This window comes from Schistocerca americana, chromosome 1 (genome assembly GCF_021461395.2).
Source record: "Schistocerca americana isolate TAMUIC-IGC-003095 chromosome 1, iqSchAmer2.1, whole genome shotgun sequence".
Classification (NCBI taxonomy): Eukaryota; Metazoa; Arthropoda; class Insecta; order Orthoptera; family Acrididae; genus Schistocerca; species Schistocerca americana.
Window position 1 is genome coordinate 1139548826 of NC_060119.1, and position 23567 is coordinate 1139572392.

The 23567-nt window shown below is 39.5% G+C and overlaps 1 protein-coding gene across 2 annotated transcripts in view; it reads left to right on the forward strand.

Annotated features, from left to right (window-relative positions):
- The window catches only part of LOC124619241 (E3 SUMO-protein ligase ZBED1), a 57710-nt gene extending 35556 nt beyond the window's left edge, over positions 1–22154 (forward strand). The window contains exons 2-6 of one of the 2 annotated variants that reach the window (XM_047145487.1): positions 32–163; positions 12533–12748; positions 12832–12989; positions 14050–14249; positions 20461–22154. In XM_047145487.1, the coding sequence (XP_047001443.1) occupies positions 32–163; positions 12533–12748; positions 12832–12989; positions 14050–14249; positions 20461–20783 (1029 nt within the window). In that variant the 3' untranslated portion in view covers positions 20784–22154. The remainder of the gene's footprint in view (positions 1–31; positions 164–12532; positions 12749–12831; positions 12990–14049; positions 14250–20460) is intronic. The other variant, XM_047145496.1, reaches the window with a different exon arrangement.
- The last annotated feature ends 1413 nt before the right edge of the window (positions 22155–23567 follow it).

Sequence of the window (23567 nt, forward strand, 5' to 3'; positions counted from 1 at the left end):
CCTCTCAGTATGATTTATTTATTTCTTTCAGCTCTGTACAACTTCGTGTTTCGAGCAACCAGAAGTTGCAGCAGTCCTCAACAAATGTCGAGCTATTATTGCCTCGATTAATAGAAATGCTAATGCAGCCGCCACACTTAGGATACAAGAACAAATGATGCAGGTAATATATAACTAGCATGAACTGCGTGCCTGAATGTAATGGCATTTTAAACTAATGGCCTTTGTTACTACATTGATATTGTTACCTATTTTTTCCTAGAACAATACTATACGATAAATAGTGTTAGTGATAAATATTGAAAATGGTTACCTAGACATGACGCCAAGTCAGTGAATAGTGGCACTGACCTTTTTTTGTCCCCCTCCCTTATGCACTTGTAGTTGTGAGCGGTTGTTTCATGAGACGGCTAAGTCCACACAGGATTCACAGCAGAAAAATAGGAATGTGTCACAACAAAGCACTGTTTGTAAACATTCTGTGCTGGAAAATGGGAGCACTTTGTAGTGAGCAACCTGTGGCTAACTTTCCCCCTCTTCAGAAATCTGAGATGAAAGTTTACAAATTTTTGCTGCAGGCTCATGGTGAATATGACTTTCCATACTTAACTTCATGTTATCAGTTGAAACTCTGCGGGAGGACCATCCTTCAAAATCAAAACAAAGCAATCCAGAAACTCTGACTACCAGAGTAATAAGATCATTATCATCATGATTGTCTCTATTGTAGAAAGACAGACCTATGGTGCTGGATACATATGAAAAGGCATTCAATGTCTACTGGGATGAATCATTAATTTTGGTTTATTGGCAACGCATACAGCAATGTTTAAGCCTGTTTTTAGAGATAATCACCTTCAGAATTAAGACACTTGTCATATGGGGATCCAACTTTTGCATTCCTGTGTCATAGAAGTGCACTGCCTGGAAGTGGAACCAGTGTGTGACAGTCATCTTCAGCATTGTGAAAATGCTGACTGGAGGAAAGAAATTTATTGGTGTATGAGAGAAGATGAAAACTTTTGGAACAAGATGAGGACTGTACAGTGGATGATCAAACATCTCCCAGATGAACTACTTCTAAGCACTTGTTGCATGCAAAGCCATTTGTGGATGAGAATTGATATGGATCAGCAGAACACCTGCACTGAGCATTCCATGTCACTTATTTTGAATGGCCTGTTGCAATTTCCACAGTGTTTCCCAGTAAATCGGAATTCACTGTTTCACCTCTTGGTAGATAGTTAATAAACAGAATGCCCTTCCTGTCATAGAACACCATGCACACTACTTTCCATGTCAGCACAGTCTGTTTGAACTTTTTCTTGACCAGACATCCATTGTGAAGCCAGTGTGTCGAGTGTGATGCTTGCCAATGTGTCTACTGATGCCTGATTTCTGGCATAAAGTGAATGACCTGTGTCTCGTTGTCTGTGATAATCCTGTGGAATAATTTGCTACCTTCATAGTACCACTCCGGAAATGTCCGTTCTTCTCCTAAGTGATTCATTTTCAGCTTTGGTGTCAGGGTTTTTCGGCACCCACTTGGCATACTTGAACAGCAGTTTGTAATCTTACCCTCCCACACATCACCATTAAAGTTCTCATTCTTTGCACAACTTTTGAGAATCACGAGAGGAGTAAGATTACAAAATCTTGATTATCTCGTTGTTGTTGTCAATGGCTCAAAGTCTTGTCTAGGAGTACTTTCTGGCAGCTGAAAATTTTGATTTCCTAGGTTCGTGGTGACAAAATAACTGTTGAAGAGTTTTCTGCTGCTATTGATATCTTTTTATTTTATCCAACAATGGAAAACTCCAGGGTGGAATGTAACAATATTCTGAGAAGGAAAGTTGCTACTTACCATATAGCGGAGATTTTCACACGTGAAGCTTTCAGCCAATGGCCTTTGTCAACAACACACACACACACACACACACACACACACACACACACACACACACACTTGTCCGAGTTGCGTGGGTTTTTTTTTTGTGTTTTTGTGTGTGTGTGTGTGTGTGTGTGTGTGTGTGTGTGTGTGTATGTGTGTGTGTTTGACAAAGGCCATTGGCCCAACGCTATAAGTGTGAAAATCTTTTTGTTGTGTCTATCTACGACTCAGCATCTCCGCTATATTGTGAGTAGCAATTTTCCTTCTCAAAATATTTTTATTTTATCCAATTATTCTAAATCACACTGACTTAACAATTTCCACATTCAAAAAAAACATCAGTTACATTGTTGTTGACAAATTTAGCTGAATACATGCATTTCCATCACAGGCATGCCCACCACTCCTTACATTCTTCAGTACTCACAATTTCCAAAGAGTTTACAAACTTTCTCAACAGGAGAATAATCTTTACCAAATTATATCATTATTTCATAAATAAATCCAGAAACAAATTTAATAATTAGCATTTGATTGTGCAATTAATAATGTGAATTTTAAGTAAACCACAAATTTTGTAATTTCAAATATTTGTAAAAGAAGAATAATTTTAATTGTTAGTACATATCAATTGTAACACATGAATTTTTTTAAACACATTTTAGCGTGAAATATAATACATAGTATACAAAATCATATGAATTCTTTTAATGAAACAGCTGAGATAATTTTAACCTATGTGATATTCGAGATTATACATGGTCGGTTACCTCTTAAAAAAAAAAAAGTAATGTTAGAGGAGGATGATTTATTACAAGATGCTTAGTGACAGTTTATGCTACAAGGATCATGATATCAGAGGAAAATGACTGTCGAGATCATTTTCATGGAGCGACCTTTCTCAGTAATGTGCTGCCACACCAACTCTGATGAACAATGGTTGTCCATGGCCCAGCTTTGACAACCTTTGGAAAATTACCTACACCAGTGCCGTACCTTTGGCTTGCTCCCAACTTTCAGCCCATACCTCTTCACAAGGGACAATGAATTTCGATGAGCACTATGTTTTGTGCATTAAGAAACTTTATCACACAATAAACCTTGCAGTCAATTGGAGAAAGAGTAAGACTTCCATTGTCAGCTACTAATCCAGCATTACTGACAACAGTAGAGGCTTGTCTGGCTGTCATATGATTGTTAGATCATAGCTCTGTGTATATTTCTGGTTAAATATAGTGACATAATGTCTGGATGCCATTCATAACTGATACATTGGTAATTGGTGGCTATTGAGATTACCAGAAGCAAGTACAACAGAGGTTTTCTTAAGAGCTTCGGTAATATGTAGTACAGTATAGTGGGGCTTACTATTAAATGAAACAGACTTCATTATTTTCACTCTGAAAGCAAACATTATTCTAACCCCAAAAGAAAATATGCAACCACAGTCTGGAAGCACCTTGGTTTGTCAACATCATAGATGGCCCTATTTATTTGATTTGTGAGGAATGTAAGTGTGATGTTTTGTTAACTCAGAGGACCCATGCCATATATGCTGGAGGTTATTACATATTGTCAAACATCGTGACCTATCACATCTAAAGAAGACTCTTGAACTCCATCCATTTGCCTGGTGCCTGCACCACAGTCAAGTATATCCCAACATTGCCAACAAAATTATCCAATACTGAATGTGCACTATGCCAACGGAACAACTCATAACTTCCTCCTTCTTGCCACCCCCCCCCCCCCCCTCAACTTAATTGAGAAGCTATTGTGAAAAATATGGAAGCAATTCTTAGAACAATGTTGGTATGAGTGTATCCTGCACTGTTGCATACACGTTGAGGCAGGTAAATATAACACAAACTGCTCTTTTTATAAGTGAAAAGTTCATTCTCTGACTTTATTAACAGTTCTTGCTTGTCATATTTCAATGATCACACATTATGGCATATGTTGTACTGGGTCACAAACCTGTTTCACCAACGCAACAGAACACAAAACACTCTGAACAAATTAAACATCAAAACCTCCTGTCTGATTAAAATTGTGTGACAGATCAGGATTCCAAACTGGGGCATGTGTCTTTCATGAGAAGGTGCTCTTCTGACAGATATCCAAGCAAAATTCAGAACCTGCCATCATAGCTTTACTTCCACCAACACTAAATCCACATAAATAAGCTGACCTGTCGACATTGTCTGACTAATAGTGGGTATAAATAGATAGTTTCGTGTTTTGTAACTTGCAGTGAGTGTCTTCAGAAACAGTAATTTAAAGTCCGTGACACCATTTAAGATTGTGTGTTAATATTTGCAGTTGTGAATACAACCAACCATCAGCTGTGTAAGGAAATGATGACAGTGAAAATTTTGTGTTGAACTGGGACTCAAAACACGCACAGAATTTTCATTGTCATCATTACCTTATACAGCTAACGACCGAGGTGGCGCAGCGGTTAGCACACTGGACACACATTCAGGAGGACAACAGTTCAAACAAGTGTCTGTAGGTTTTCTGTGATTTCCCTAAATTGCTTCAGGCAAATGCTGGGATGATTCCATTGAAAGGGCACAGTTGTTTTCCTTCCCCACTGTTCCCTATTCCAAGCTTATGCTTCAACTCTAATGACCCCATTGTCGATGGGACGTTAAACACTAATCTCCTCCTCCTCCTCATCAGCAGCAGCAGGGGGGGGGGGGGGGGGGGGGGGGGTAGCAAACAGCTGAGAAGAGAGTGAGATGGGAATAAGTAACAAACAGAATCCAAATATTGTGCATGGGAAGTAGTTATCAAATGTATGGGTATTTGCTCTATGATGAGTGCAAAGGAAAAGCTGTACAGCAGCATTATTCACAAGTCTGTGAACAACTTTACAAAGAAGTATGTTAAAGATGAAAATAGGGCCCACTTAGAATATTGCAGCAGTCGGAGGAGGCCTCATTTTGGGGCACAAATTAATAAAAATGCCATTCTGACAGAGTAATTTTGTTGTGGGTTGAACTAATACACTATACCGCCAGAAAAATAAGGAATTCAGTACACATAGAAAGATGACATTGATTTTGATCCAATGACGGCTTATGTCTCCTGGCAGATGTACTGATAATGGTTTCAGCATAACCTGCCAACAGATAGCATAGTAAAATAGCTACCAGAGTGAATCTATGTCTACCCTTTAATAGGGAATGTTCACTACCTGAAGGCTCAGTGTGGTGCAAAGGTGTGAAGTAAACAGGCAACCATACCACAGAGACATACTCGTACTTGTCCTTCCAAGTGGCAGGATGGTCCTTTCGGAGAATTACCACACAAGTTGGATGTGCTGCATCATTTGTGCAATGATCCTGGTATCAGTGGCCATGTGAACATTTTCACACCCATAGAAAATGTTCTGGATGTCCATGCGGCACAGACGCCCCCCAGGATCACCGTATTGTAAGGACAACAATGGACAGATTGTACAACTACCACAGCCCAGATAAGAAAGCATGGAAGTCCAGACATTTCAACACATACTGTTGCAAACCAGTTATTTGTAGTGGGACTACAAGCATGCACACCTCTAGCCTGTCTTCACTCACTGCACAGCATCAATATGCACGACTCAGCTGGTGCCATCAGAGGATCACATGGAAGATGGAATGGCACACCATGGTCTTCAACTTGAAAGCAGATTCTGCCTGCATGCAGTTGACGGTCATTTGCACATACAATGTACACCTGGTGAGCACTGTCTAATAAGAGTGCATTGGTCCAAGACACGTTGGGCCCACCCCACGCCTAATAGTCTAAGATGTGATATGCTGCAACTCTCGTTCACCTTTGGTGTTTCTGGAGGGGAAACTAACTAGTGCTTTGTATGTGCAGAATGTTGTTAGACCCGTTCTTTTTCCATTCTTGCAATAGGAAGGTGACGTGTTGTTCCAACAGGATAATCCTCACCCATACGCTGCCCTTGGAACTCAATGTGTTCTGCAAGATGTGCAGCATCTTCCCCAACACAACAATCTCCAGACTTGTCTCCAGTCAAGCACATGTAGGATACGATGGGACGAAAAGTGGTTTGTGCTACTCGTCAACCAACAGCTTTATAGGTCTGTGTGAACAGGTCAAACATGCATGGTATAACATATCCCAGGACATATTTGTCATCTGTATGATCAACTTGATGGCAGAGTCAGTGCCTGCATTGTCTCTTGTGGAGGCTACACCCCATACTAATATGGGTATTTTGGCATGCGTACCTGGTCCCTCAGAATTGCTTGTGCTAGTGATCTGTAAATGTAGTCATTTCATGCACTCCAACACACTGTTGCAACAATAAATCTTGAGTGAAATGGAAACGTCTAAAAGTTTGTACTTTTTTTCCCATCAGTGTGGATGGAGGTACACGCAGTGGTTGGTACAAGGTGATGCTTTAGTAATTTCCATAACTGTAAGTTATTCCATACTTTTAGTGTTTTCCAGATTTACTTTTGTAGCTTCATTTATGTGTTGCTTGGCACTGTGGATAGTTTGAATTGCTAAACAGTAAAGAATGGCAGTATGCAGCTGCATCAGAGCTTCAAATTGTTATGTAATTCTTTGTCATTTTAATCACTTGTACTATGTGTGTCTCTATTTCTTGTGTTTCCACTCATGGAAGCTCCTGGACAGGGTGTAAAAGACAACCACTCCTCTTTTAGAAAAGACTCAGTCAAGCTACAGCAGAAGTAAGGCCACTCACTCCCTCCCCCTCCACCTCCCCCTTCCCCCCTCCCCTGCCACACCCCCTCCGCCTCAGTCTCCCTCCCCCTCACTACCCGTCCCCCACTCCCTCCCCCTCATTAACCCTCCCCCTCTCCCTCACTACCCCTCCCTCTTCCCCACCACCTCCACCTCTCGCCCACCCCTCCCCCTTCCACTCTCCCTCTCCCAAAGTGTCAGTGGCCATTCATGCAGACAGTTGGTTTGTTGGTTGCCATTCCCATATAGAAAGCAGCACGATGATTGCAACTTAGTTTGTAGTTTACATGACTGCTTTCATAGTCAGCCCCCCTTTCTCCATCATACCTCCCGTCTGCACTTAGCAGGTTTACTCTGTGCCCACCACATTCCTGCAGACTCCAACAAACAGTGCTACACCTTCCTGCACCCATACCTTGCTATAACTCCCCTTCTCCGCCCCAGCCTACTGCTTACCCTCATCATCCACAGATAACTTCTCCCATTCAGTGCAGTTGCGGGGCGCAGTCTGGACTCAGCGGCCAGAGACAGTGGTCACAGGTGTGCTGAACTCTGCTTGTGTGAATGTTTGTGTGTTTTCTACTTTAGAAAAAGGCCTTTCGTCCAAAATCTCAAATGTGTAGTGGTCTTTTTGCTGTGAAGTTTTTTTCTTTTAATATAAACAGAGTAAGATCACATTTAAGTTGTTAATATTTAACATTCTTTAATCTTGTGACAGACTGCGATCATGGTAGCACTGGTAAACACAGTGTTTCCAGTACTACGTAACAAGCTGCTCCTCTCCGCGCTCTTTCCTGCCAATGCCATGGAGTGTTAATGGGCTGAAGATGATATACCATGATTGAAATTAGTCACCTGATTAAAGCAATGCAAATTTCAATGGGCAATCTTTGATTGTTTTTATTTAAAAAACATAACTTTTAATTTCACTACTGTTTCCAAAGAACAATGTTCGAAAAGATATTTTTTTGTACCTGTCTGCGACTCAGCATCTCCTCTGTACGGTGAGCAGCAATCTATCCTTTTCAAAATATTGTCGTTATTGCAGCCCGGATTTTCCATTTTTTGTTAAACTTTTCGGATTTTTCTGACCTCTTGTAAAGTGTTCACATAGAGAATGGGCAATGACTGTGTTCTCCAAGGTATGGTTGGCTACTCCGAAGAAAATCCATCAGGAAACAACACACAAAAGTTTGACACAAAGAAGTTACTGGAATCCAACGTAAAACAGGAATGGGAAAAGCAAACACATGGGAAGAATTCCATAGAAAGATCATACAAAAAGCAAAAGAACTAATGCCACGGAGAAAGAACACTAAACACCCTTGGTGGGACTCAGAGTGTGAAAAGGCACTGGAAATACATAAACAAGCTTTCCAAGACTACAGTAGCAAAAAATCCCCAGAAAGACTATGCTGTTTCCAAAAATTAAGAAAACAGGTTGCAAAACTTATTAGGCAAATGAAGCTAAAGTAGCTGAAGGAGTAACTGGATGATATAGAGGTAAACTTCTGCAACCACAACACAAGAGAATTCTGCAGGACCTTCTCAAGGAAGATCTGTGGGTACACACCTCAAAATTTGTGCTTCAGGAAACCAGATGCAAAACTAGCACTAACTAACCAAGAGAATTGTCAAGAACTGGCACGCTATTTCTCTACTCTCCTTAACTGCCCTGAACCTGTAACAAGATTTCCAGTACAGTACTGTACCTCCACCGAACCAGAATCACTCCCACCAACATGTGAAGAGATCAACAAACACGTACTTAAACTAAAACACAATATGACATCTGGTGAAGATGGCATCGTTGGAGAAGTACTAAAGAATCTTGGACCAGGAGTTTACACAAATAATCTCTACCATCTGGCAAACAGAAAAACTTCCTGACAACAGGAAATGTGCACTTATCCATCCACTGCACAAGAAAGGAGATAGGATGAACCTGAACAACTGCAGAGGAATCTCCCTGCTACAAGTCACCTACGAAATTTTCTCAGCATGCTTACTCCAGAGAACACAATAACAGTTAGAATGCAAAATTGGTGAATACCAGGCAGGCTTTTGCCGCAGTCGATCACGCACAGAACAATTTTAAAGTACAAGGCCATCAGGAATGCATCAATCATTTTGCCCCTTCATAGATTTCAAGAAAGCATTGATTCTGTTGACTGACAATCCTTGTTCAACTTGAACAGTTCTCGTGTATCCAACTGGGTAGCATCGTAATTTCTGCACAATATTTCGGCAGTGTACATGCTGCCATCTTCAGGTGGTTCCTGATGAATGCTGTGCTGTTCCTCTCGGCGCCCTATATATACTAGCCGTTACCCCCCTCCACCGTTCCTCACCTGGTGTCTTTGGTGCGGCCGGCACGGCGGCTACTGGACGTGGTGGGGGAAGCGGCGCCTGGGTCTCAACTGGGGTCTGCAGTCTCTCTGCTGCCACCATCGGGGCGGTCTTCGATCCCTGGGACCGCATCTTTGTCTCCATGCTGAGTGCAGGGTTCCAAGCCTGACTAAGTTGAAAGCCACTGTCTTTATTAATTAGATTGTCCTGTAATCGGGTTTCAATGGCCTCTTTAGCAACGCAGTCCCAGAAGTAGTAGAATTGACAGAGTATTTTTGTTTTTTTATAGCCCATAGTATGGCCAGTCTTTATACAATGGTCAGCCACGGCTGATTTAGTGGCCTGACATAATTCGGTATGGTGCTTGTATTTGTGGCACCTCTCTTCTACAGTGTGGACTGTATCCCCAATGTATGAGTTTCCGCACTGACAGGGAATTTGATAAAGGCCTGGTTTTTGAAGGCCTAGGTCATCTTTCACTGAACCCAGTAGAGTCAAGGTTTTTGCAGGGCATCGGAATACACATTTCACATTGTGTTTCCCCAGGATTCTACTCGTAGAATCCTGGGGAAACACAATGAGAAATGTGTATTCCAATCCACTGCAAAAACCTTTAGTATACTGGGTTCAGTGAAAGATGACCTAGGCCTTCAAAAACCAGGCCTTTATCAAATTCCCTGTCAGTGCGGAAACTCATACATTGGGGATACAGTCCGCACTGTAGAAGAGAGGTGCCGCAAACACAAGTGCCATACCGAATTACGCCAGGCCACTAAATCAGCCTTGGCTGACCATTGTATAAAGACTGGCCATACTATGGACTATGAAAAAAACAAAAATACTCTGTCAATCCTCCTATTTCTGGGACTTCATTACTATAGAGGCCATCAAAATCCGACTATAGGACGATCTAATTAATAAAGACAGCAGCCTTCAACTTAGGCTTGGAACCCTGCACTCAGCATGGAGAGAAAGATACGGTCCCAGAGATCGAGGACCACCCCAGACGGCGGCAGCAGGGAGACTGGAGATACCAGTGCAGACCCAGGCGCCGCTTCCCCCACCACGTCCAGTAGCCGCTGCGCCGGCTGCACCAAAGAGACCAGGTGAGGAACAATGGAGGGGTTAACGGCTAGTATATATAGGGCGCCGAGAGGAACAGCACAGCATTCATCAGAAACCACCTGAAGATGGCAGCATGTACGTCTGCCGAAATACTGTGGAGAAATTACAACGCTACCTGGTTGCATACCCGAGAACTGTTCAAATTGGAAATACGCTGGTAAAACTTCAGATCGCAAATCCTTGTTCAACATCGTAGAAAACAGGGACTCAACCTAATCAGACCGACATTAGCTGAAACGACATCAAAAGTTAAATTCATGGGTGAAATCTCTGATCCCTTCATGATCAAAACCAGAGTGTGCGAGGGTGGCGGATTATCCCACTATTATTCAAACCTAGTCCTGGACAAAGTAATGAGGGAATGGGAAAAAGAACTGAAAACTCAAGGACACTGGAAACCAACACACTGGGAAGATGCCGGGACAAAATAGAAATATCAAACCTAGCTTTCACAGACGATCTGGCCATACTATCAGACAACCGAGCAACAGCAATCAAATAAATAGAGGCGCTAAAAGAATGTGCAGAAAAAGTTGGGCTCCAAATCTCTTTCGAGAAGCCTGAATTTTTCTGCTCAAAATTAAGCATAACAAAATTAGACACAAAATATGGCAAAATAAACAGAGTTGCACACTTCAAGTATCTAGGATACTTGAACCTACAGGAGTTGAAAAGATTGCACAGAAGACTCGACTACAAAAACTGAAGAGAGCATGTAGCAAGACACAGCACGTGTATAATAAAAACTGCATGTCCATTCACACAAAAGTCAGACACTACAACACAATAATCAAGCCTGAAATACTGTTTGCAAGTGAGACTCTAACACTTCGTACGAAAAGTGACATGGAAAGCATACTGAAGGAAGAAAGGAAAATTGTGAGGAAATTCTTGGCCCAAAGCTGACAGAAGAGGGATACAGATTACACCCTAGGAAAACTACAGAGAATGTGTCAAACATATCAGCAGATGTCAGAGAAAAAAAGTTGAAGTTCTATGGGCACATCATTAGGCTATCACCAAAATACTCACCAAGAGAATTCTAACATACATACAAGAGGTAAAATAAACAATACCGTGAATCTCACAAGGCAAACTGGACCTAGAAGCAGCAAAAATCGACCCAATAGAAATTGAATACAGAAATGTATACAGGGACAAGATACACAAGTGGAATGTGAGGTCAGAGAATGCAGTCCCAAAGAAACAAGGGACAAAGTGGACTGAAGATAGAGACTCCATGGAGAAAATGAGAGAATCATGTAATAGCTATTGCCACATGAGAGCAGAAGTCTGAATTTTGTCTTCATGTGTTCCTTCACAGAGGATAATTAATGAATTTTGTTACCATTCTGTTGCTGTATCACCATAAAGATGAATGACGTTAGTAGTAATGGTCTTGAAAAGTAGCTGAATTCAGTTAAATTTAACCAAACTACAGATACAGCTTGTAAATAGAATGATAAGATTCCTTAGGTGAAATTTTTTTCCAGTATTCATTGAAAGAGACTCATTACTCACATCTACTAAAAACAAAGGGGGGGGGGGGGGGGTCAAGAACTAATCCACAGAACTGTTACATCACACCTCTCTTTATGTTATTTAATTATAAAACATATGCAAAATTTTAACATTGCAACCTATCTGGTCCAGAATAACTTCCCTTGAATGTGATATGAATTCCAAAAACCTCACTCTCACAGAATCCAGCTCACTCATCACATGATATACCAAGTTCCATAGACTGTTTCTAGACTTTAGTAAAGTTATTGATTCAGGACCATACCAAAATACACTAAAAAAAATTAATATTCTCTGTCTAACAAAGTTTGTAGCCAGGCTGAAAATTTGCTCACAGAGAGAATGTGGGTGAACCTACAGGGAATGCTAGCTTTTGTTTAACCTACATTCCTCTCAAGGGTACGGGATCCATATCATATTTGACTAATATGGGCCATCAGACACAAACAAATAAGGGTGATAGGCTTATTCGACAGGCAAGAGAGAATAACAGAAATGCTGAAAAATCTTCACTGGCAGATAATGTGAAAAATTATCTTTAGGAAACTATGGCAACTGGTTTTCAGGACATAAATTGTGAAAATTGTAGAGGTGTCTCTTTATAGATTGCTGTTCATTTGTTAAAGTATGGTAAGGATAATAACAGCTTGCACAAAGACAAGTAATCAGTCTTTCAAATTGCATTCTTGAATGAAACAAGTAGGAACCTTAATATGTGGTACAATAAAAGAAAGTCTCTACAAAAAACTTCATAGTGATTCACACCACATAAATGTAGATTAGAGAAGTCTATGTTTTAGCATGTGCGGGTAGTTCCTGAGGAGATGATAATTGAATTGTACATTGTTTACTGTGTGGCGTTATATGCATCCTAAGCTGTGCTGATTTCTGTTACTAATTATACATAAATGGCAGCATTCTGTGTTTCAGATTGAAGAGGGGGTGTTAGCAGCGGATTACCCAAAGGTATGGACGTCAACGTATCTAATGTTGGAACAGATGTTAGTCCGAAGAAATATCCTGCCATCAGTCTTAGAGAATGTTGAAATTGCTGATAAAGAAGCTTTTATATTGAATGACCATGAATGGAAAATGTTAGAAGATCTAGTGATGATCTTGGAACCATTCAAGGTAATTGAAGCAAGTTTACTGATTTGCTAAAACTAAAAACTCTTATTTTGTTGGTTTCCATTCATGGAAAAGCTTCATTTCAGGTTACAATTATGACGTTAAGTGAAGAGAAGATACCTCTCATATCACTTCTGAAGCCCCTCTTATGGCAGCTCAACAGTTCTCACCTTAAAGTTAAGGATACTGATACAGAATTTGCACAGAGCTTCAAAGCAACACTATCAGAAAGTCTTTCAGCCAGGTGAGTAGAAGCACTCTCACACACCTTACAGATACAATATCAGTTTCTTTAGTAATTGTAGGAATACTGATATACAATGATTGTTAGTTATTGAGTATGAGTAATTGTAGATAACTCTGCAGCATCCTTCAGACATTTCTTAGAGACAAATGTAAGTCAACACATATATCTTTAACTTATAGCTTTTTGATTAGAATCTGTAATGATTTATGTGTTTGCTTGAATATTAAGACATACTTGGAACACACACACATCCTGCTCTGTTGTTTTGCAGTTTCTCCAAGCTAATATTAATAGTGTCACTGATGTCCATTTGTAATCACTTCAGTTACAGCCCCCTGTTTTTCATTGATGTTTGAAACTTCTTGGTGAATGTTTTGTAAAAATTAATCAACTTTAAGGTTTAGTACTACCTGTCTTTCAACCAGGCAACTGGCTCACCCGTATCATGAAATCGTACTGTGTCATGGGGCAGCATATCATTTTTCACATACTCAAGGCATTAAATGCCAGAATTAGTCTGAATCATTGGAGATGTATTGGGGTAGCTGCATTTGAATATCTGATATTTTCCCACAGTTTTAATTTTTGTCAGTAAATAATGATACTGCCATGTATAAGATGTTTGAAAAGTCCAAACCATTCTCTAAATGTGATAGATGGTGCATTTCTCCTGGCTCAGTACACCAATATGCCCCAATTCTGTCGTTCTGGTGTAGACTTGGGTCAGACTGTTGTAGCAGTCTTTGACATCTCTTTAATATGATATCAAATTATTATTATTGCAGCTTATTCTGATTTCACAGAATAGTGTCTTAATGTCAGAGGTGTAGTATAATCAATCTGTAAGTTCGATCCTCTCTTTTCATCCTTGTTCCTCCCATGCAGCCTAAATATCACATTATAATGATTCTGTTGTGGTATAAGAGTTTCTGTGTATAGCAGGGTAATTTCTTCAATGTTATGGACCCACGTAATCTCAAACATCATTTTTATTGCAAGGAAGGGGGGAAAATACTGATGATGATATGCCACATGTATAAATTTCTTTTTGTTATAGATACAGTGATCCTGCAGTTGATGTATTGCTTCAGACTGCCACCACCTTAGATCCACGTTTTAAGTTACTTCCGTATGCTACCGAAGAAGACAAGAGCATTATTTCAGGACCAATGAAACAAATGTTAATATCATATGTTGAAGAAGAACGTGGGTGTCCTAATGGAGAAGAATCTCCAAGCAAAAAAAGCAGGTTATCAGGTGTGTGTTTTAAATTAATAAATGTTCAGTGGTGTTTGTAAGCCCTAATGTGGAAACCAAATGCACCAGTCTTTCTCAAGATGAATAAGCAAGTATGTTTTCTTAGTCCAGTTCTTCAGTATGTTCATGCAACAGCTAAGAGACAAACCCCTGAGTTCAGATATATGTATTGAGTGTCCATGATTTCTGTAATTAATTCCTGTAGCAAAAAGAGGTAATTTCATATGTTTTCCTAGAGCAACCTGCCTTGAAACTGATAAAGTTTTCTTCAGTGATGTCATCTTCACAAATTTCAAGTAACTGCACCAGTGCTTTCTTTATCAAGTCCTACACACATTTCAGGATAAAGCCATTATCAACAGTCAGATTTCCAAATGTGCAGAATTATCCATGTTTATACAGGGTGTTACAAAAAGGTACGGCCAAACTTTCAGGAAACACACAAAGAAAGAAAATATGTTATGTGGACATGTGTCCGGAAATGCTTACTTTCCATGTTAGAGTTCATCTTATTACTTCTCTTCAAATCACATTAATCATGGAATGGAAACACACAGCAACAGAACGTACCAGCGTGACTTCAAACACTTTGTTACAAGAAATGTTCAAAATGTCCTCCATTAGCCAGGATACATGCATCCACCCTCCATCGCATGGAATCCCTGATGCGCTGATGCAGCCCTGGAGAATGGCATATTGTATCACAGCCGTCCACAATTAGAGCACGAAGAGTCTCTACATTTGGTACCGGGGTTGCATAGACAAGAGCTTTCAAATGCCCCCATAAATGAAAGTCAAGAGGGTTGAGGTCAGGAGAGCATGGAGGCCATGGAATTGGTCCGCCTCTACCAATCCATCGGTCACCGAATCTGTTGTTGAGAAGCATACAAACACTTCGACTGAAATGTGCAGGAGCTCTATCGTGCATGAACCACATGTTGTGTCGTATTTGTAAAGGCACAGGTTCTAGTAGCACAGGTAGAGTATCCCTTATGAAATCATGATAACGTACTCCATTGAGCGTAGGTGGAGAAACATGGGACCCAATCAAGACATCACCAACAATGCCTGCCTAAACGTACTGTAGAGCAATGAGTCGCATGTCAACACAAGCACCGAAGTCGACATTACCTTCCTTCAATTGGGCCAACTGGCGGTGAATCGAGGAAGTACAGTACATACTGCCGAAACTAAAATGAGCTTTAACATGGAAATTAAGCGTTTCCGGACACATGTCCACATAACATCTTTTCTTTATTTGTGTGTGAGGAATGTTTCCTGAAAGTTTGGCTGTACCTTTTTGTAACACCCTGTATAGACACCCATGAAACGGGCATAACTATTTTACACTAAAACATCAGACTATATGCATTCTGTAAAAAAAAACGTATGCTTATTCAGTAATTAACACTTTATGGGAAATAAAATGAATTTTTTCATTCTGGCTGAGTGAGGCGGTGCAGTGGTGATACACTTGACTTTTATTCTGGAGGCTGACAGTTTGAGTCCCTGTCCAGCCATACCGATTTAGGTTTTCCCATAGGTACCCTAAATCATTTAGTGCAAGTGGCAGGATGATTGCTTTGAAAAATAAATGGGCAATACCCTTTCACATCCTTCCCTCAGTCCAAGCCTGTGTTCCGTCTCAAATGACCTTATTGTCAACAAGACAATAAACTTTAATCTTTCTTGTTTTGTGTATTCTTAAGTGTACCATCAAGTTCTGTTCTGAGTCCCATAAGTGCAGAATTTTATTACAAGGTTTTACGTAACTTTCCCGTCTTTATTCCCCCATACTAAGTGAATAATTTTATTTAGGGTCATTAAGCAAAAGAATTAATTGAGAACCATTTGCACAAGTACTGTGCTAAGGTGTAATAACTGATATAATACAGAATTAACATCTGCTGTGTGTAGGCTACTGGAAAGTTTCCATTTCTATTCCATAGACAAATTTGTAAAAAAGGCGGGCCCTAGTTTTTAAATGTAGTTGCATGGGTATTACTAAAAATAAAATGGCAAGTAATGTTTACACTAATCAACTATACTTATCCTGTAAACTGAATCATTCCATACCATTTCAGTGAAAGAATCATTCAAGTAATCTATCAGACATGTAACTAAATAACTAATTACATATGTGCATACATCAATATGTTCTATTCAGTAGCATTTCATATAACAGAGAGGAGGAATATCATGAAATTGTTCCAATCAGCTTAGAAGAACCTCAGGCAGCTTGAAAAGAGATGAAAGACGGAAAGGTAGCAGGAATTATTGAAATACAGTAGCCTGATCCTACAATGGAGACTGTTACACACATTAAATTAATACTGGCAAATGAGAAAGGCACCATATTCTTGAAAGACAGCAGAATCAATATCCTTGTTTAAGAAAAGGCTCCAGAGATTGTGAAAATACTTAAATTTCACAGATAAATTTCATGCAACAATAATACAAGGTGACTTAAAAAAATTTCTCTCGCGCATGTGTGCCCCCCCCCCCCCTCCCCTTTACACACACACACACACACACACACACACACAGAGAGAGAGAGAGAGAGAGAGAGAGAGAGAGAGAGAGAGAGAGAGAGAGAGTGTTGATGAAAATCAGTAGTCATAAATCTTTATAAGGGCAAGAGGAACAAAGATTAAAGGAATTTTAACAAGGAAGGTTATCCAATATCACTTTTTTTTACCTCACAGAAATGACATAATGGCACACGGGGGCACTGTGAAGATAAGGGTAGCAGATTACCAGAAGGAAATATTTTAAGTAGTTTACACTGATGAGGCTTAGTTCTCCAAGAAATGGAAGATGACTTCCAAGGAAGACGGAATCACTTTATCATGTGTACAAGCATTATGATTATGTGATTTCAAGAAAAGAGTAAAGTAATTGCCTTTCTGTGGTAAGGATTCAATAAGAATTGAAGTCTCTGTACATGGAGAGGTCTCCAGCGATGGGATTGATCTTTTGAAACCACCTGTTTGCTGGTGTAGGTTAGGGTCCTAGATATCAAACACCATAAAGTCATTCACCGTGGTGGCCCCTCGTTTATAAGTAATAAGTGTAAAAGAATTTCTCCTGATGGTCTAGTGTGTTGTTATTTACGCAGTCATTTGGAGTGGCGTGGTGTATCATACAACGCTGATAAGCTGAAGGGGATGGGTTGAGATCCCATTGGATGCTTTTTAAATTTTTACCAAAATTATTTCCCTCATTCTTTTTATTTGTTTAACTGGATCAAATGTACATTTTTTTCTAACACTTTGCTACATCATTTTAATAATTGTATTACACTTCCCATTTCCTCTCATTTTGTCTTCCTATCATTCTTCTTTATAATGGAAGGAAACATTCCACGTGGGAAAAATTATATATAAAAACAAAGATGAGGTGACTTACCGAACAGAAGCGCTGGCAGGTCGATAGACACACAAACAAACACAAACATACACACAAAATTCAAGCTTTCGCAACAAACTGTTGCCTCATCAGGAAAGAGGGAAGGAGAGGGGAAGACGAAAGGAAGTGGGTTTTAAAGGAGAGGGTAAGGAGTCATTCCAATCCCGGGAGCGGAAAGACTTACCTTAGGGGGAAAAAAGGACAGGTATACACTCGCACACACGCACATATCCATCCACACATACAGACACAAGCAGACATATTTAAAGACAAAGAGTTTGGGCAGAGATGTCAGTCGAGGCATTCTTTTTTCATTTGGAATCTTTGTCGGTATGGTTTTAATTATTTTATTTATATATTGTAATATTTAATCATTTAGAAATACTGATGCATCAGTTAAACAACATAAGGTGAAATAATATACCAGAATTTGTATTGGTTATGCAATAATTCAAGACTTTATTTTTCATTGTGACTTGCACATTTCTTTTTGGGTAGTAATTGTCTTATAAACATTTAAAACATAAACTGTTCTTGCACCATGGACAACATCTTCATGTTTAGTAATTTGTGATTATCTTGAAGTAATTCAGATGTGATCTGGAGGTTTTTTATCATATTTTTCACCTGATGATAGAAATATACATCACTTGAATGATACAGAGGAGTACATTATGGAAAAATAATTTTCACAGTGCAAATAAATTTTACAGAATTATTCACAAATATTAAGCATATAATGAGCTGTCCATCTGACTACTCTATGAATCTACAAGTAACAAAAAATTATCTTGTTCGGCGTACGGTTTCATTCCAGATTACAGTATTGTTTCTATATATATAGAGGGAAACATTCCACGTAGGAAAAATATATCTAAAAACAAAGATGTAGTGACTTACCAAATGAAAGTGCTGGCAGGTCGACAGACACACAAACATACACACAAAATTCAAGCTTTCGCAACAAACTGTTGCCTCATCAGGAAAGAGGGAAGGAGAGGGAAAGACGAAAGGATGTGGGTTTTAAGGGAGAGGGTAAGGAGTCATTCCAATCCCGGGAGCGGAAAGACTTACCTTAGGGGGAAAAAAGGACGGGTATACACTCGCACACACACACATATCCATCCACACATATACAGACACAGCAATCTTAAATTTTTTGCACATTTTAAATGCTGCCCTTAACAAAGAACAAACACAAGAGGAAAATGAGAAACAAAAAAGGAACTGATTTGTGATAGGTAAAAGCAAAATACGCAATGATTACGAATCCATTGGGATGGTCAAACATTAATCTAGATTTCCTTATACCTGCTCTGACAAAAATATTTATTATAGTCACAATACTATAGATGAAGATTTAACAAAAAAAAAAAAAGAAAAGAAATTATAAATAAAATGGAATTCAAATGAAGTGATGATTATAAACAGTAATTACAATAACATGGATGAAAGTATAAAATGAAAAAAATGGAAGAAATTAAATCAGTGTTAACACAGAAAAGGCAGGGATGCCAACAAATACTGGAATTCTTGAGAACTACAGTGTGCGTCGCATTTACTTTCTATTCACTACACCTAATTCCATCTCGTAAGAGCACTTCCTGAGGCTGGTTGTTGTTGTTGTTGTTGTTGTTGTTGTGGTCTTCAGTCCAGAGACTGGTTTGGTGCAGCTCTTCATGCTTTCTGTGCAAGCTTCTTCATCTCGAAGTACCTACTGCAATCTACATCCTTCTGAACCTGTTTTGTCTATTCATCTCTTGGCCTCCCTCTATGATTTTTACCCTCCTGCTTTCTTTGGGATTGGAATTATTATATTCTTCTTGAAATCTGGGGGTATTTCGCCTGTCTCATATATCTTGCTTACCAGATGGTAGAGTTTTGTCAGGACTGTCTCTCCCAAGGCTGTCAGTAATTCTAATGGAATGTTGTCGACTCCCGGGGCCTTGTTATGACTCAGGTCTTTCAGTGCTCTGTCAAACTCTTCGCGCAATATCATATCTCCCATTTCATCTTCATTTACATCCTCTTCCAATCGCCCTTGTATAGACCCTCTATATACTCCTTCCACCTCTCTGCTTACCCTCCTTTGCTTAGAACTGGGCTTTCATCTGAGCTCTTGATATTCATACAAGTGGTTCTCTTTTCTGAAAAGATCTCTTTAATTTTCCTGTAGGCAGTATCTATCTTACCCCATTTATAAATGCTTCTACATTCTTACATTTGTCCCCTAGACATCCCTGCTTAGCCATTCTGCAAGGCCATTTACTAACCTATAATTGCATAAGATAGGATATAATTTCTGGCTGATAGTGAAAACATTACAGTAGTAAACCTGTATTACTTTGGCTTCATTTGGCCCATTATAGTGAGACTGTAAAATTAAATGATTGGTGGAAGCATTAAACATTCCAATATCGTGAACTCAACATATTACTCGATATGTTTTTGATGTATACCTTAGCAATACAGGCAGGCCCTAACTGCAGTATCATCATTTGGAATTTTTGGTTATTTAAACCGGTAGCTGCTGCTCTGTAAACAAACATGTCTTAACAACTTGTCTTTTCAGTGTCCATGTAGACTTTTACATTATTTTATAAACCCATAGCTGTATAGTATTATTAAAAAAAGGTCTATTTAAAGACTTATCACAGTTGTGAAAGTAAAATATGCTGACAGAAAAGATTGTATTAACAAATCATAATAGTTGTAGATGTTTGACAGTGTGTGTATGATTTTCGTAAGTACAGAACAGACATATTCCATTACTAATGAAATTAATGTTTGCTAATTTGTTTAGGTATGGAGTTCCTATTGGGAGATCTTTGCACAGGTCAGTCTGGCATGCCAGCTGAGGAACGAGCAAATCTGGAATTAGTGCAATATCAGTCAGAAAGTGCAGCTGCCCTCGACCAGTGCCCACTAACGTGGTGGGCACGAGCTGCAGCAAAATGCCCAAACTTGGCACGCCTCGCTCGCAAATATAACTGTGTTCCTGCTTCATCAGTTCCACCTGGCCGAATTCCTGTGGAAAACCAAGTACTGTTTCACAAACGGAGGGCTAATCTGTCGCCAGAATTAGTTGATAAACTTCTTTTTCTCAATGGAAACCATGTGGTGTGAACAGTGGCTTCCAGTTTTCGAGTCTTTGCAGTGATTGCAAATCACTTTTATTAAAAGCTGTTCAGTTTGTGTATACTTCTGTAAAGCTGTTTAAAACAGTGCATGATGGAGTCACATATTGTGAAGACTTTTATGGTGCTGTGAACGCCTTGATGCCTGTGTGTGTGTGTGTGTGTGTGTGTGTGTGTGTGTGTGTGTGCGTGTGTCCTATTTAGAACAGTAAGACATTCTGTGAAAGTCATTTACTGTTTGTTACCATTACAAGTCAACAACTGAACAGAATCCTTTTTGTGCTTAAGGTAAGAGACTGCGCAAAAACTAACTTATGTAACGTCTAGTGTTCATGTTTCATAAAATGCTGTGGGAAGGGTTAGAGTGGGTAATATTTGTACTTTGCAGTGTAAGAGTCTGTATAGAGATTTTACCTTTGCGTGGTGTTCTTTTTTTTCCAGTACTGCCTCTCTCTCTCTTCCCACTTTACAAAAATGTACCTGTCATGTTTTAAAACAAACTGTACTGTTAAATATGGTATGTGAAAATTTATATGTAATGACGTGAAATATAGTGTGACACTGTATTTTGTGGAGTTATGCTTTTTGAAACCCTGTTATCTGGGAAAAATTGTAACATATTGCAGATATTATGAAGATATTCTGCATATGCAGGGTAATTTATCTATGTTTCTCTCTGTCTCTTCTTCTCATTGAGTACAGTAGCTTGTCACACCATAACCCCTACAAAACCCGTAGGTTCCAAAAGTACTATGTTATGTTAATGATAGAAAGACAATATCTATTCTGTCTTAGATACAAAGTTCTTGTAAACATGAAGTGTGTCATAATGTCAGCCTTTTGCTAGAATGAAGTAATTGTAAATGATACACTAGTTTTGAAATTTGCTGTTGCTAAAAAAACTACCTTGCAATTCAGCACTTATTTCCTAATGGCTGTCAATTTGTTTATTGATTATTTCTGTTTATTATTAGAAGTTCTACGAATTTCTCAAATGCTATATAAATTTTACATAGATAAGCAATTGTATTTTTATGTACAACCATTAAAAGAATAATGTTTGTTGGATGCCACTCACTGAAGCTGTATGATAAATATAATGTATATATGAAATTCTAATTTTATGTAACTTAAAACTTTTGTATACAGATGTACCAGGAATTACCAGTATTTTATAGATCTCTTCTACAAACAAGTCACTCTGAATAAATCAGTAGAAATATTCAAAGATTATTTTGAACTACAGTGTGTGTAAGTATTAGCCCCATACGTAATATACCAAAGTAAGTCCATGCAGTGAATGGTTTCAGTCTTGTACTGAAGGTGCTGCTCTTCATCAGACCAGTTTGCCTACACGTGAAAATGATCTATTCAAAACAGTATACCAGATACAAAAGTACCCGGACACCTGGCTGAAAATGACTTACAAGTTCGTGGCGCCCTCCATTGGTAATGCTGGAATTCTATATGGTGTTGGCCCACCCTTAGCCTTGATGACAGCTTCCACTCTCACTGGCATATGTTGAATCAACTGATGAGAGATTTCTTGGAGAATTGCAGCCCATTCTTCACGGAGTGCTGCACTGAGAAGAGGTATCAGTGTCGGTCCGTGAGGACTAGCACGAAGTCGGCATTCCAAAATATCCCAAAGGTGTTCTATAGGATTCAGGTCAGGACTCTCTGCAGGCGAGTCCATTACAGAGATGTTATTGCCATGTAACCACTACACCACAGGCTCTGCATTAGGAACAGGTGTTCAATTGTGTTGAAAAATGCAATTGTCATCCACGAATTGCTCTTCAACAGTGGGAACCAAGGAGGTACTTAAAACATCAATGTAGGCCTGTGCTGTGATAGTGCCACGCAAAACAATGAGGAGTGCAAGCCCCCTCCATGAAAACCACGACACACCATAACACCACCGCCTCCAAACTTCAGAGAAGGAAGCAGGGACCAGAACTTGTGGCTGTTGCTGGCGGCTCCGTGTCATCCCCTCGTGTGGCGTATCCTGTGTGTCTCGGTGGCAGTGCTCAACTGCAAATGACACTGCTACAAAATCTGCAGTTATTTATACCAAGTAGCAGCCATTGTGGCACTCTTGGCCGTGTAATTGGAAACATGACCAAAATACCGATGTTGGAGACACCACCTGACCTGTGCCACATTTTACTGCTGCATTGGAAAGTTAATGCAAAGTGAGACCAGCCCGTCCCACAAGTTTCACATGCTTGCTGTCTTCATCCAAATGGCGAGACACTGTACTCACTGGCGGCTAATCCAGTGTTCTGTTGCACCTTCTGACAAAATTTACTCCTAATCTGTTAATGGTAGTACACTTTATTGATTTCAATAACTGCTGATGGTGAAATGGAGGGGAAACATGTAACACATTGCATTCCGTAAATCCTTTAATGAAGGTAAGCTTTAGGGATGTGGAACAAGTCAAATTTGTACATTAGTATGCAGAATCAGTCTTTGCAGGCTACTTTTGTACAGTATACTACCAACAAATTATGACTGCTGCTAGCCTACTCACATTGTTAACAAAGGAAAACTCACATTGTTAACTATGGAAATTACTTTTATCCTTTCTGCGAGTTTTCTGCACCGTGTGGCATGTATCCCATCCAAGTTTTCGTTTCCTTGTATCCTGCCAGTCTTGTTGCTTCGCCGTGTCGTGCATCACTCAGGTCACTCCATCATTCTATTGTCGCCGTGTCATGGAAGTCTCCAGTGCCAAATTTTAGAAGGCCATGTTATTGTAGCACTTCAT